General features: G+C 31.9%; 2 protein-coding genes across 5 annotated transcripts in view; both read right to left on the bottom strand.

Moving 5' to 3' along the window:
- The window catches only part of LOC119082075 (CCR4-NOT transcription complex subunit 6), a 96,921-nt gene that overhangs the window by 55,037 nt on the left and 26,440 nt on the right, over positions 1 to 15,444 (bottom strand). The window lies entirely within an intron of this gene.
- On the bottom strand, positions 8,962 to 12,978 carry LOC119082035 (putative uncharacterized protein DDB_G0286901). The gene has a single exon (XM_037191363.1). It carries the CDS (start codon positions 12,528 to 12,530, stop codon positions 10,701 to 10,703), a length of 1,830 nt encoding a protein of 609 aa, XP_037047258.1. The 5' UTR covers positions 12,531 to 12,978; the 3' UTR covers positions 8,962 to 10,700.

The following is a 15,444-nucleotide window of genomic DNA, read 5'->3' as shown; positions in this document are numbered from 1 at the left end:
ACACCTCTTTCAATTTGTCTCAAATGAAACGAATTCCATTAACGTACCAACAAAGTCTATAGTTCCTTGTAAATACATTTAATTGTCCAAACATCAAGTACTTTAAAACGAATTTGTCCGGTAGAGATACCATTTATTACCAATACCATATATACACCCGAAAAAACGTGAAAATTTGAACAATTTGTATCAGTGCAAACACCTCAAGGTTACTATTCGGTCAATTACTTATGAGCTAATATTTGCAATTGAAATTATCTCGTTTAGGAACAAAGATTTTTTTTTGATATTTTTTTGACACAAAATTTTTGCGCCATTTTTGGCGACTCAAATGAGCTGACTGATAATTGATCACACGAAAAAGTAGTAGTGTAATTGGTCTTTGGACGTTTTTGTTGTTGTTGTTGCCACAAATGTTAAATTATTTTGTCATTTGTCCTACGTTCTCTTTTTCACTTTTTTTCCCTGTATCGCGATGAGTCACATCATTCTAATCACTCTAATCGACATTCACCAAATGGTAGACCACTCCGAAATAAAATGTTCACATTGTAATCTAACGAAATATTTTATTTGCAATCAGGTCAATTGGATCACGAATAATTTTTAGACTAATAATTTGTGCTTTAACTTCCTATATCCATACACACACGTGCTTGGTGAATTCAGTTTTATCGAGAGTTTCGTATCGTGATTGCTGGCTGATCGGAATGCTTTATCGGACTGGGGTATACGCACATAAAACAGCGTTTTGCATTCAAGTCTAAGAAACTATTTTGAACAAACGGGTTTTGAACACCCACAATTTAACGATTTTCTTTTCAGATAAAAGATTGTTTTATAGTTCACTTATGTCTGTAATGACCGAGTGAATACAAAAAAATTAATCGAAAATTGGTGTTAATAAATAGACTGCAGTAAGATTTTCGAATGGCATGAATGTTAATCAACACTGAATCATTGATTTTCCTTTGTTCGAAAATTCATTACGAATTACATGATCTTGAAAGAAATCTCATAAATTTCCCGAGTGAAGCTGGTTCATTCATTGAAGAGAAATGTCAGTCAATTGAACTGAAATCTATTGTCTGCAAACATCTGAAAAGAGCCGATGATTCGAATGCATCTCTAATTTATTCCATGAGCAAATTGACCACAAAACAAAACCAGAAAAAACTTTTAACAGAATGATTCAGTGATCAGTTACAGTAAATCCTTTTGATTAACTGGAATGAGAAAAACCTTTTCACACATAATTTAAAGTGTACAATCAATAAGTCAAATATTTATTTCGTTTTAATTCCGATGTATCCAAATTTAACAATAAAATTAACAAAAAAAATATATAAAAAAACACCGAACTACTGCCACAATGTTTTATTACACAGCACTGAGTGCTGGAGTGTATCAAAAGAAATCTTGTTCTTTTCGAACGAAGGAAATGGAATGATGAATTCTTTTCGGAATCATTAGAATATTTTATGGTGCTGTGAGGTATTTCACGCAAATGTATGTTGTAAAGAAACCTTTATTATCGTCTAATTCGTCAATGAAGAATTTCCAAAAAAAAATTCTAATGACTAACCAGAACCTATGATTCAACTCATCCGACAATCGACTTTGCCACTGTTTTAGTTTCGTCGTCAAACGCATTAAACAGATCGCCCACATGATATTATGCATGTATAATCGTATGGTATTTATATACACTTCTAGTCCTTCAAGCATCTCAAGCAACCGATCGTCGTAAATCTACCGACTAAATCGCAGGTACGATTTAGCATCAATTATGCCCGTTTTCTTGACGGCAATAAACTCATTTAAGAAAAATAAATTTGAAGTTCGGTCAACAATTTATATGAATCCAGTAGAAAATAATTGCAGCTTTTTATGTTGTACCAATCGAATTAGATGAAATTCTGCAGCTAACGACATAAACAAGTCAATTCAGAGATGGTGTCATCAATAATAATCGACTATACGTGAAACTAAAGTGCGGAAATTGTCGTAATATAGCAACTGAAATCGTATAACATACAAATCGTCGTTACAAACAATTTTTAGTGAGTCAAAAAAATGTCTCATCCCAACGATACAAACAAAGACTGAGCTAATACAGAAACAAAAACAGTCAGACAATATGAGCCGAATAACGCATACAAATTACGCACGCTCAAATATTCATTTTACATATATAACTATCACTTCGCTATTGTTGTTGTTATTTTGTCGCTGCTTAACCATATCTGCTACGGTAAGCAGATATACGATGGTTACTATATATATACACACCTATAACTGTAAGGTGAAAACGTAAATTAAGAAAATCTGAAAAAGAGAACCTGATTTCGCACGTAATTAACGTTAACTACTATGTCTACTTTTATGCATGTGCGCTTGTTATGCTAACTTTTGAATGGTTCGGTTAGGCAGTTTTTGTAGAAATTATTACGTTTTAATTAAATCGATTTTGACATGCAGTGAAAGTGTTTCAATGTCGATTTATTTGAGTTTACCAGTTTGTTGTTGGACATTTTTTCTTCTGACAAGTGTGGGGTATCCCGGGCATTTAAAATCTCTGCATTTCGTAAAAGTTGATACAATAATGGGAGAATCGAAACGGGGAAAAAACGTATTATTGGTCTCTCTGGTTATGGAAACCTGGCTAACAAATCAGAAATGTTGGTACATTTTAATTTGATTCTGAAATCTCACTTTGGAATTGTTAATTTGATATAAAACGCGAAGAACGGATAATTGGTTTTATGAGTGATGGGAATTTCAATCATTTTATAATGTTCATGTTTATATGCCAAAGGACGCTTGTTAATCGTTTTATATTATTCGAGTATAACGTAATATTACATAATTCATTGAAGAAGAAAAAAAAATCTCCTAAATATTCAGCGCAACCGATTCATAATAGTCTTGTTCTTCTGCTCGTTTTTTTTTCTTCTCCTTCTTCTTGTTAACCATAAAACTGTGAAGAGAATCTTCTAAGTTTTTTAATGACGTTCTATCATGTAGGTAATTCTGCTAAGCTTACAAAACAGCATGTATCAACATAGCTACGAATTAAGGTAGTTGCAAAGATTGCTTGAAGTCATGCAAACGTGTTGTAAATAATAAATTCGTTTTTAAAATGAACACATATACTGTTGCGACGGTTGCATATTAGGCTGAATAGGAGAATCAATTTTTCTTTTTATTTATAATAAATAATAAAAAGAATGAAAAGAAGATGAACGAAAAAAAAGCTGTGATTATAAAGCGTTCGCAGCTCCCATATTTTTCTGTTGCTCTTTAGAGCCGATTCTTCACTTAATTGTTGCGTATATTAAAAATATTGAACAATTATTGACATAACAATTTATAATTGAAGATATTCGTTGCGATAAGAGAAAAAAAATTTATCCATAATATATATACATTAGGCTAGTTTTTGACTGTATGAAAAAAAAAATATTGTCGGCTACGGAAAACCTTGACCCCCTCAAAATATTGTGCCATTAAATGCATCTCAAATATATATTTTTTTAAATTTTTTCACGCAGCTTTAGCGTGGATAAAAATCATTGAAGATTTTTGAAAAAAAATTTTGTATGGGAAAGTTGCTCTTTACTGAATTTTCTCCACCGCCAAGGCTGAATGAAAAAATAAAAAAAATATATATTTGAGATGCATTTAATGGTACAATATTTTGAGGGGGTCAAGGTTTTCCGTAGCCGACAAATGTTTTTTTCATACAAAAAAAAACTAGCCTAATATACATCGTGGGTATGGTGGCATTATAAACGAGCAAAATGAATGTAGGCTGCTCAATGCATTTTTTATGTAAAACTATAAAATCGCCGAACACCTGAGAGACACTTACGAATTTGATATTTGCTTTAAATAATACACTTTCAAACGGCAATTCATCTTTCTTTTTTAACATGAAATAAATGGAAGAGGAAGATGGATACGACAAAAAAAAACACAACAAAAACAGAGATTTCGTTTCTAGAATTACGCAAATATTGATTTAGAAAGTGAATGATTTTTTTCTTCTTCTTTCTTTCGTTTCACTCAGATGATGTTGATAGTTACTAAAACTGACCTTAATTGGGATGTGTTCATTATCAATATTTGTTATCATTTTAGTGTCAGCCCGCATTAGTTCCTATCGTAATAGCCGTATTATGCGTTCGTATTGGATCGTTTGAGTCGTTTCGATTAATACGTTTCGGTCGTTATAATTACAGGCCATATTGGTGTGTAAGAGCGCAGACTAATATATCAACCAATTAATCATAATTTTCTGACATAGGTCAAAATGTAATTTTTATGAGAGATAAATCATAATGTTGGTCAAAGAACTTACTGTGATAGACAAGCAAAATAATGGGAAGACTATTTCACTCTGCCGATGGATTTTTTTTTTTTTTTTTCATAACCTTCGTATGTGTGTATACGGTTGGTTGTGTTTCATCAATTTGAAATTGTGTAAAACGATTATTACGTAAAGTTATGAAAACAGTAAATACTACGAGATATATACGCAAAGGAATTGTTAAATGTCAACTATAATTATGTAGTCAAGTGAATAAATGATGTTTCTAAAATGCAAGTGAATTTAAGTTCATACACTAATACATTAGCACAACGAATTGAAAAGACTATAATTCAGAAATTATTATTATTTTTTTGGTTTCTTTCTAAACACGGAATGGAAAAAAAACTACTTATGATGGGCTTGTCAAGTGAATTGGTTATTTAAATATTAATGAAACTTAATAAAGTATTACCTGATCATCACTGCGGTCAATTACGTGCAATGAAATGAATATTATTTATTGAGATGGCTCAATTCAAAATGATTGTGAAGAAGTTGGAAGTTGAACGGAAATTTATGCTTTTAGGTTTCTCTTTGTCTTGGGATTCTTCTGCTCATAAAAGAATTTTTTTTTAAATGCCAACAGAGTCAGTTTTTGATAAAGCATTTGCTTCTACCATTACCATAGATCACGCTTATCTTATGGCGCACGAAAACTCTGTCAACTTTTGGGACACTTGGTTGTTTTTTTGTATAGAAGAACATCAGACTTGACGAATATTTTGTGTTTTTTGTCAACTGAGATTTTTCTTATAAAAATACCAAGTGTCCCAGAAGTGATCTATGCAAAGAGTGTAATGCTGTTGTGAATCCTACACTATTCAAATATCACGGGAAGAACCACACAAATATTAAATCATGATCGAAAACAAAATTGCACGCCAGCAGGAGGTCCAACAGTTGAGTTTTTTCTTCAGAGAACACCAAGTAGCAGACATACTTTATGTGTATTCCTATAACGTATTTTCATTACATATATTGTATGCGGCTTAAGCTAATTGCACTTTGTGATGGTGTAATTTGCAAATAATCAATCGATTAGTCAAAAAAAAAAAGTAATCGATTCGTACATTGTTGTCAGAATTAGATCATTCTAATGCATGGGTGATGTGGGTGTTGCTTGATCTAAACGAACACAATAAAAAACGGATTACGACAATTTTCTCGGAATTGTTTTTGAAATTCGTTGAATAAAAAACTCTCGACTTATAAGTGAAATGAGTCATTCAGTATATGTCGGAAGACACCAAATGACTTCTGAACAAATAATATAATCTCCGAACGATTCCAAGAAATTTTTTTGTTCAATTTCCTGTTCTTTGGATGTTAATTTAAGATTATTTTTGATAAACCCTCGGATCAACCAATTCAGTGGTTCAACTTTTTTTAAAGCGAACTGTCAATGTAAAACAGGACATCGAAAGTCATTGAACCCTCATATCCAATTTTCTCTCTCTCTCTCTCTCTCTCTCTCTCTTCAAAAAAATAATCTTCAAGAATTCGATCTTCATAAAACTCATTTCCTATACTCAATTAATTTACGCCAAGTTATACATTGCTTTCAAAAAATGATACATTATGATTCCAGAGAATACCATCCTGCTTAATTATAGATTCTTTTAAAAAAAAAAGTATTTATTATGAAAAGATTGATACGATATTACGAATGAAATAACATTTCAATAGATGATTGATCACACCAACAACAACAACAACAACAAATCAGTCGACTTCGCAATTTATTACAATGAAGAAGAAAATACGCACTCATATTGTTATTGGAATTAAAAATGTATAACACACTCGAAGCCGAAAACCCTGCCTCAATGAAACAATATAATTAAATAGTAATTAATCAAAAAAAAGAACAGAATTCAATGTGAGAATTGCAATGGTAAATTTATATAAATTAGCATAAGTAAATAACCACACAGACACCAACAAAAAAAAATTGAGAAGTTTTAATAAGAAGAAAAATTAAATTAAATCTTTAAACTTTTAACGTTAGCATAACTTCGCATAGCGAATATAAAATAAAAAATTCATATCGTGGAAGAATCAAAAAAAAAATTGAAATAATAATAGTGTGTGGGGGCTCTTCACGATGAGATTTTGATTATATTTTTTTTTACTTTAACTTAATTGAATTAATCAAATACAAAACATTACGACATTCAAATTGTTTTTTTTTTTGAATTTATTCTTGACTTGATTCATGGCTATGATCTGGAATAAATTAGTTTTGGCACATCAGACCAAAAAAAAAATAAAGTGAAGATCGATGGAACAACAAAATGTTTCAAAAATAATTTAGCAAGATAATTAAACGAGTTGAAATCGCTTCAAGAGGCCGACTATTTAGTTTGCTGAAGTAACAAGTAATTTGAAAATATTGCAGAAAATATGTGAAATCTCTGAACATAAAATTTTTTATATTCGACTCGATGCCATTTTCTATTATAAACCGAACCAAATGAAAACTTGTTTCTGATGAAAATAAAAAAAAAAAGTTATTTTCACAAGAAAAATAGTGCACATTTTTCTCTGCAACAAAAACCAAAAAACATTTACATCGAAAGTATTTAGCTCATTAATACGTTGCATTCAGCAAACACATTATTTCATTCATCCATCGTTCATCATTAAGTTAATGGAGTTTAGATCAGGTTCAACAAATAAAAATAAAAACCGAACATAATAAAACATAATAAACGAGATAACGTCCTCTGGAATCACTTCGAAATACAAGAATGTCATCATTATTATTAGGCGTATGTGGACACGCAGTGTGTGTTGGGTTGCAAAAAAAAAATATAATAATAATCTTACAACCGAAACCGGACATTGCCAGACCAGATAAACAATAAATATATTTTACATTTCGACAGCTAATGACCTGTATGTATAGCAAAATTTCCTTTTTGTAAAATTTGTACAAATTCATATAAACTACTGACAGAAATATTTATATAAAAAAAAAAAAACACTTTCGTAATTCGATGTGATGCGATGCATCACGTTTTACTTTCACATTTTATTTTAAAACGAAAATAAAATAGAAAGTGATTGGTGGTTAATAAATTAAAAATTTTGTTTTTTTTTTCGGTATTCAACGCCGATATACACACACACAATGCTCGGATGTTAAAATGCAAGAGATTTTCGTTTTGAGGTCAAAACATAAAATTTTTGCAAAAATATTCAAATTTTTGTCGGTTAGAAAATGTTTTATATTTTTCGCTTGTTGGCTCGAAACATGCATAGAGTAAAAAAGAGAAAAAAATGTTGACGACTAGTCGAACAAAACAATTGTGAACATTTCAAAAATCAAATATTTAATATCTGCTAACTCACGTTTGATCAGTGCTTGTATAATAAATGTGATTCTCAGAAAATCATATATATAACTTATCGAATGGTTTAACCTAGGGCATACCAATTGATTTATGATTATGATTCCGACATACCTCACTGTGTACAACCTGAGAAAATGAATTATCGAAAATAAAAGCAAAACAAGCGCATAAAACTATTATTGTAATGGGAAGGGAACAAAAAAATTAATTGTGAATTTAACACCCATAAAGCGTGAATGATATGGAATTTCCGTATACAGTGTGAACACATACAGCAAATAGCTAAATGTTTACCACGTAAAAATGGATGAGAGCTAAGTGTACCCTGTATACAGACACACACACGATTCTAAAAAAAAAACATCGAAGCGATTGAAGAACCCTCCAATATGCCATCAAAAAATGCATATATACATATGCTGCGTACAAAAGGAAAACTATTAACAAGCACTTGAACAGACAATGGCTTCCAATTTAAAACTTAAGAAAAAAAGAAGTTTCCCATTCTGGAGAGTGATCACTCAAATCAATCAAATCAAATTTGATCGTTGGTTGTATAATGTTATTGTGTGTAAGATCAGAATGTATAACAGATCATTAAACTTTTGACAATGAAAAGCAAATATTTTAATTTACAACATGCGCAAAAATTCAAACTAGTTTTAAAGAGTTCATAAATTCTGTGGTGTCTTGTATTTGTCGCTTAGAGTAGTAGGAGCAAAAAAACTTTTCACATTTTTTTTTCGGAATGCTTGTTGATTGATTCTTTCATTCGTTCTGAACGAATCGGTATAAAAGTGAAAATCGTGACACAAAAAAAAACGTAACATTCTACCACACAATCGTTCCTTAATTTGCATTGAAGCAATTTTGTCAACATGTCGATGTTTTGTCGAAAAATATAAATAAAAAATGGCTGACTGGACAGGCCGCGCCTTCGTGGGTTCGATTGGTGTCTGTGGTGAACGTTAGTAGCCTAGAAGTCAACAAACCTCTAGAATTGGTCAGCAGTAATACTTTCTCGTCAGAAAATTTAGTCAAATGTTAGTATGTCAGTCTGTGTCTGTACATGTTTGAAATCAATTACGAAGGAAAACCCGATTCGAAAGCTTGTGAACAGCTTAAATGAGATTTTTTTGTCGGAATAGCTCAGTTTTATCTTTATTGACTACCAAATGTTTCGACCACGGTTCATGGTCATCTTCAGTGGTAGACCACGGTTCATGGTCATCTTCAGTGGTTTGATTTGAAAATAACATTCTAGAACAAAGATGACCATGAACCGTGGTCGAAATATTTGGTAATCAACTGAGCTATTCCGACAAAAAAAAAATCTAATTTATTTAACAAAACTCAAAAACGACGTAAAAATGAGCAGCTTAAACATTTTTTTGTATTCCGTTTGTCCACGAAACTACGTTCCATGTTTTCCAAAATATTAAACGATTTTTTCAAAACCCCTAGAATGTACGCAAAAATTTATTGAAAATGCTGGTTCGGAAAATGTGTCTCAATCGAATGGTTTTTAGATTTTGTACGCCTAACCTTTGCTTGATATCCGAATGGATCGTAATAACATTTGTTTATTAAATGTCTGAAGGATGAAACACCTTCAATTATGACCATAAAGTAAATATTTTTTAAGTAATTTTATCGTTGACGTGAATATTTACTACTCCAAACACAAATCGCCTTCGATTTAAAATAACTTGTAAAAATCTTCCCGCCTAATTAACACAATTTACCGAAGAAAAAAACAAAAATAAAAGATTTTCGAGAGCAGCGAAAAAAAAACGCTAAACCGAGAGAGAACAACAAGAAGAAGATAACAACAAATCACTAAATTCATGTAATTTGACTTCAGGCGTTCATTATATTATACGGTGAAGAACGTTTTACGCTTCTCCTTTCTTCATTTTTTTTAGCAAATAATTATGTCTTCCATCTCGGTGTGGTCGTTCGGATCAGTCGTTCTCAATAATATATACCACAAAAGTGTTGGTTTTTTCTTTCAAATTCAATAGTGTGGTTCCACCGAAACGATGTTTTCTTTTCGATTTTTTTAATTAATTAATATTACTTCTCGTCTGATGATGTACTAAATGAACGTTTGAATGGGAATAAACGTGTTAGGACTACCATATTCATTGATTTTCGTCCGTTGATTTTGTTTAATTTGCACAAAGGGCTTAAGGAATGTTTGTTAGTTTCTCTTAAAAAGATGGTTGTAGGGTATACAGTAAGGTTTAATATTAGGGCTCCATTTTTTGCTTCAGCTGGTCGTTTGGTATGCAAACACGCGTCTCTCACGATTAAACCGATCGAACGAGAACGAGCGCATACTAACTGATGTTATGGGAAACAGTGCAAACGGTCAGCTGAAGCCGAAACGAAATAGTGTAACCTTTATGTTGAATCTTACTGTAGATGCAGTAATTTCGGGTTCAAATAAAAATCAGCCAGAGTAAAAATGAAATCACAATTTGTCAAAATGTGCTTCATTCGAAAATGCTTCATTTCTACCGGTTTTGTTGAGCATAATCTACATTTTCACCTCGGAAGTGATATCGATCAAAAAATTCGGAACAAATCAATTCTCGAATTAATGTGAACTAATTAAATTTGAGTATTTTATAACATCGGCATACTATTTAATGGTCACTTGTCAACTATAAGTTAGGCATATCTTATCTATCAATAAATCTATCTCATGTTTGAATTGAATTTACGATTTAAATTTAAAAAAGAAATGCTTCATCGTATAAATCTTAGGTCAAATGGTAAAAAAAGTGTCTTAAACATAGTCATAGCCTGTTTTACTGTTTAATTATTTTTTACCAATTTCTGTGTGATATCCATTCGTTATATCGTTGAGAAGTGTATAATCCGAAATGATGAAATGCGTCAAACGTAAATTGAAACATAAACAAACAAAAAAAAAACAAAATGTTGATGACAATCATTATCAATCATTCTTCCACCGGCTGCAATCGTCTATTCGACCATACCATGTCAAAACAATTTATCACTTCATCACCGCGATCTTTCTCAATAAACACAAACGAATCGTTTAAATTTGTTAAATTATTTTGTTTGGCCGGCATTATGCTTTCACTATCGTTAATTGTATGTATTGTTTGATTAGGATTGAAAAACATTTGACTGGTCTGGCCAGCATTGAATAATTCACTTGACTGTTGTTGTAACGATTCGATATTCATAAAAAATTCATCACTGAAAACGCTATCCGAAAAAACACTGCCACTGTCCTCAGACGCTGATGATCGACCGGATAAGTCCATTGATTCCATCAATTTACGCGAAATTTCATTGATACTCTCACCGAATATCGAATTATTGTCCGTAACATTTGTGGAAAAATTGAATTCTAAATTATCGGTTAACGGTGACGCTAACGTACTGTGATTGTCATTCCGACTATTCGATCGTAAAATATCATCCGAGAAACTTAATCCACTCAATATATCGCAACCAGAATCTCCCGAATCACTGAAGCTTCCCTTTCGCGATCCAATAAATTCGAATCGATCGCACAGCATGGGACCGTTGGCCAGTAGTTGCGGTGAGCTTCTCCACTCATTTCGTACCGTCATTACGCGGTTGCTGCCGATGACTCCAACATTTTTATTTTGACGAATTTCGGTTTCACTTTTATCGGAACACGATCTGCGCAACGGGAATGCCCAAATACGACACTGCGGATCACACAAACGGCAACTGCACGAACTTGTCTCTTCGACAATTCCATCGGTCTTATTTTGAATATCGGTCACACCATCCGGCAAGTCATTCAGTTCCTGTTCATACCTTTGCATAATTTCATTGGGAAGTGAATTTTTCATCGAGCTAATATTGCCGATCGGTGTGGTGGTCATGTTGATATCCTGATTGAGCGGTTCGAAATTATTATTGACACAATTGAAGTTAACATTTTTGTTATTGTTGTTGTTAATCATGGCATTGCTATTGTTATTGTTTACACCCTGAACCAACTCCGACTGCTGAGTATTAACGTTCGGTTTTCTGTCCTTTTTTCTTCGCTTTCTCGGCTTTATAATGCGAGGCAAGCACGTGTCCACATTTATGCCATTGGATGAATTCGAACTTTCGTCACTGTTCACCGAAAAATTATCCAAAGTTCCATTAGCAATAACTGCATTGGTTGTGTTGGAATTATTAACATTATTGTTATTATTATTGTTTCTGTTGTTGTTGTTATTATTGGTGTTATGAATCATTTGCTGTTTATGATGTAGCAGTGAATAACCATTTCTATCCGAATCGCCTTTATTAAATGTACCAGATGCTATTTTTGATTGTTCTCTTTTGTGTTGCGATGATTTATTTCTATAGCGACCAGCTAATATTAACGGAGCACCATGGGCATGAATAGCCAATCTAGACATTGCATTTTCATCAAAGTCGGTTAATTGATTCGTTGATTTAATTGTATGGCGATTGTTGTTGAATTTTTTCGGACGTCGACTCGCTGTCGATATTAATGGAACGCCGGCCCATCCATTAGTATTTTGATAGCAATTTGTCACATAATTTCGATGATGTGGATGATGTGATTGTTGTTGTTGTTGCTGCTGCTGCTGTTGCTGATGAGATCCACCACCATTACTTCCACTATTTCCTCCCCTACATGATGTTCCGTTAGCAATATTTTTCTGATGAAAATAATTGCTTTGATTCGGTGTTTGATGATGAGACATTGGTGGAGGAATCATGTGTCGACTGATATATCGATCCATGCATGATGATAACGTAGTCATTATTAGTCTCAATCATTGATGTTTAGAATGAACTGTTCAATTAAATCATTTTGTTTTTGTTTTTTACTTCACTCAACAAAATGCAACAAAACCATTGACATTAGCGCACAAAATCAGTAAACATTTATAAATATGGAGCACCAGTTGTAGTATCGAATAAATTACAATTACTAACACGAATCATGTCTTTTCAGTGTGTAATGCATTCAACTTTAATATATATAAAAAAAAAAAACAATTTAATAAACTTGCACACACTCCATCAAATGTAAAAAAATATATTATTTTTACTGCATTGAAATCATATTTTACTCATTGTATGTAGTTCACGAATGCGGATTTACGCAATATCAACGATCCATAAAAATAATAAAAAAAAATAAATTTTCGAAAAAAATGAGCGCTCGGTACGACTTCAACGAAAGCCGGTTGGCAACTAATAAAATTTGAAAGCGTATACAGTATCAACAAGTGGTTCTCCCTGTTTCGACGGTGAATGGAACTCACATGTTCGGCTGCACTCTGAGCGCGTTTTTGTTTTCATGAATATAATGTTTACACCACAGCGCCGTGTATTATACACACAAACCGTAGTATAGTAAATAATATTCCACGATTTCTACAGAAAAAAGTCTACCAGTTTCAGACGAGGAAGAGAGTAAGAAATCGCCGCGATACAGCGGAATATATCATTTTATAAGAAGAAATAAAAAAGTTAACGTCTCTCATGCATGAGAAGAGATGGAATATTAATTCAAAATTTGAGTACATGCACTCAGTTTTTTTATGTATAAGAAACAAAAAAAAAAGATTACAACAATAATCTATGCAATGAGAAAGTATGGCACTCGGTTACTAAGCCAATTTATCATTGGTAAGACAAAGAAACCTGAGACCATATGACCATTTACGTATATATAGCGAGACTTTTTTTTTGTTGTTGTATATATATTTTACGTTGAGAAAGAGAAAATTAAATGTGGTTTTCTTATTTGATTTCTTAATACTTTTTTTTCTTCTTCTTTGTTTTCTTTTATACATGAGATTTCGTGTATATTATATCCGAATACACCAAATAGTCATCATTGTAACTATACTAATGTTGGAATAAAAAGTAAAAAGTGAAAACACGTTAAAAAATTTAGAATTAAAATGCAATTCACAAAATAAATTTTTTGGAAAACTTTTAAAGACACGAAGATTGTGATGTACATTATGTTGCATAAAAAAATTGCTTGTCAATTCGTTATTATTTTTTTTGGCTACTCAATGCATGCATATGATATGCATACGTATTATACCACTTTATTCGCCAAGATGTTTCGAATGATGATGGTGCATACACACGTCTACCGATTATGGGTACGTTGGTTGATCACACAACGAATATGGTCATTAAGCGAAATTATGAAAGAGTCATATTCAATAAAATATTTATTTTTTCGTGAAAAATTTAATTTGAATTTAAAGCTACAACCAGTGTGCAGGTGATCATTAAATTGAAAATTTAAAAATCGATTAGAGATATTACAAAAAACAGAAACAATGGAACTATTGAATAAATTTCGGTTTCGGATAACAAACAAAAAATAAATTTGACTATGCAACCGACAAAATGGGAATAAAATTGCCACCCAAGTCAATCATAATGATAAAAAGATTTACGAAATTTTTGAATAGAATTTTGGAGGGATTTTTTTTAGGCCACTTGAACTCATAGTTTTTCTTGTTAAAATTCGTTTGACTTTTTTTTAACATTAAAAGCAGAATTTGTGTTAACTGTCCGCCTACACTTTGCAAAATCGCGATGAGACAGAAATCTTCTTGAAAAGGGGATTTGATTGGTCGATGAATGCTCTACACAAAATGCAGCCAGTATAGGTATTGAATATGAGTGGGATTCATAGTCGCTGATTGTTCATTAATGTATGGAACAGGGACTTTTTTTGCGAAAATATTGCCCAATTTTTTCTCTGAATTTGTTTAACTGATTCAGGGGGATCTATCAATAATAAATTGAGGAAAATTAATGGAAAATTGCATGTTTCAATATGGTTGTACTGTACCCATAGATTATACAGGTGAGATACAGGTCAGGTATAAAGACATCGAGAAACTGTCCTTTCGGAATTCTTTGAAAAAAGAAGAAAATTCTTTATGAAAGGATCCAAAAAAATGTCCTGAATACAATTAAAAGTTGAAGGTAGTCCTTAAAACTCGAAAATCAATATCCACTGACTGTCAGGAACATTCTGTGAAAATCGTCTCAGGTTATTTATAAATTTCTTTTCGAAATTCTTTTATCACTCGAAGTTATCACAGTTTATTGTTAATTGACAATAAAAAAAAAATTGAGACAATTCTGAGGTGCCCTGGGAAAGTAAAATTGTTAAAAACAGTCCCTGGCATGAAATCACCCAAATTGGAATAAAATTGACGAACGGTTTTGCAACCTATTTTTAACTTGGTATTGACATGAAACACTGTCCCATCGGTTTTGTTTTTGCAAATTTATAGGTACATATGGACAAATAGTTAAGCAGTTGATGTACAGAGAAGACCGATTAATAGACTTATGTCCATTAGTGACGTTTGATGATACAAGAATTGCAACCACGATTATAATTTATCGAGATTAAAAATTTAAATTAAAAAAAAAATTCATGAAATTTTACTTACTGAAAATACATATTTTGATTGGGCGTATGACACCAAATAATTTGCGAACATACCTGAAAGGAAAAAAAATTTATTAATTTCATTGATACGCTCAGCTAATTAATTTAATTCAATTAATGCATACTAAGACATCATTTTGTTGCAACAATTTATTATTTTCAATAACCTTTAACATTGTCGCTCAAGAGCATCAGCGACGACATTGTTATCAGTGCGAAAACAAAATCACTTATTA

Source organism: Bradysia coprophila, chromosome X (genome assembly GCF_014529535.1).
Source record: "Bradysia coprophila strain Holo2 chromosome X, BU_Bcop_v1, whole genome shotgun sequence".
In the NCBI taxonomy this organism is placed as follows: Eukaryota; Metazoa; Arthropoda; class Insecta; order Diptera; family Sciaridae; genus Bradysia; species Bradysia coprophila.
The sequence above is the reverse complement of the archived record's forward strand: the minus strand, read 5'-3'. Positions and strand labels throughout refer to the sequence as shown.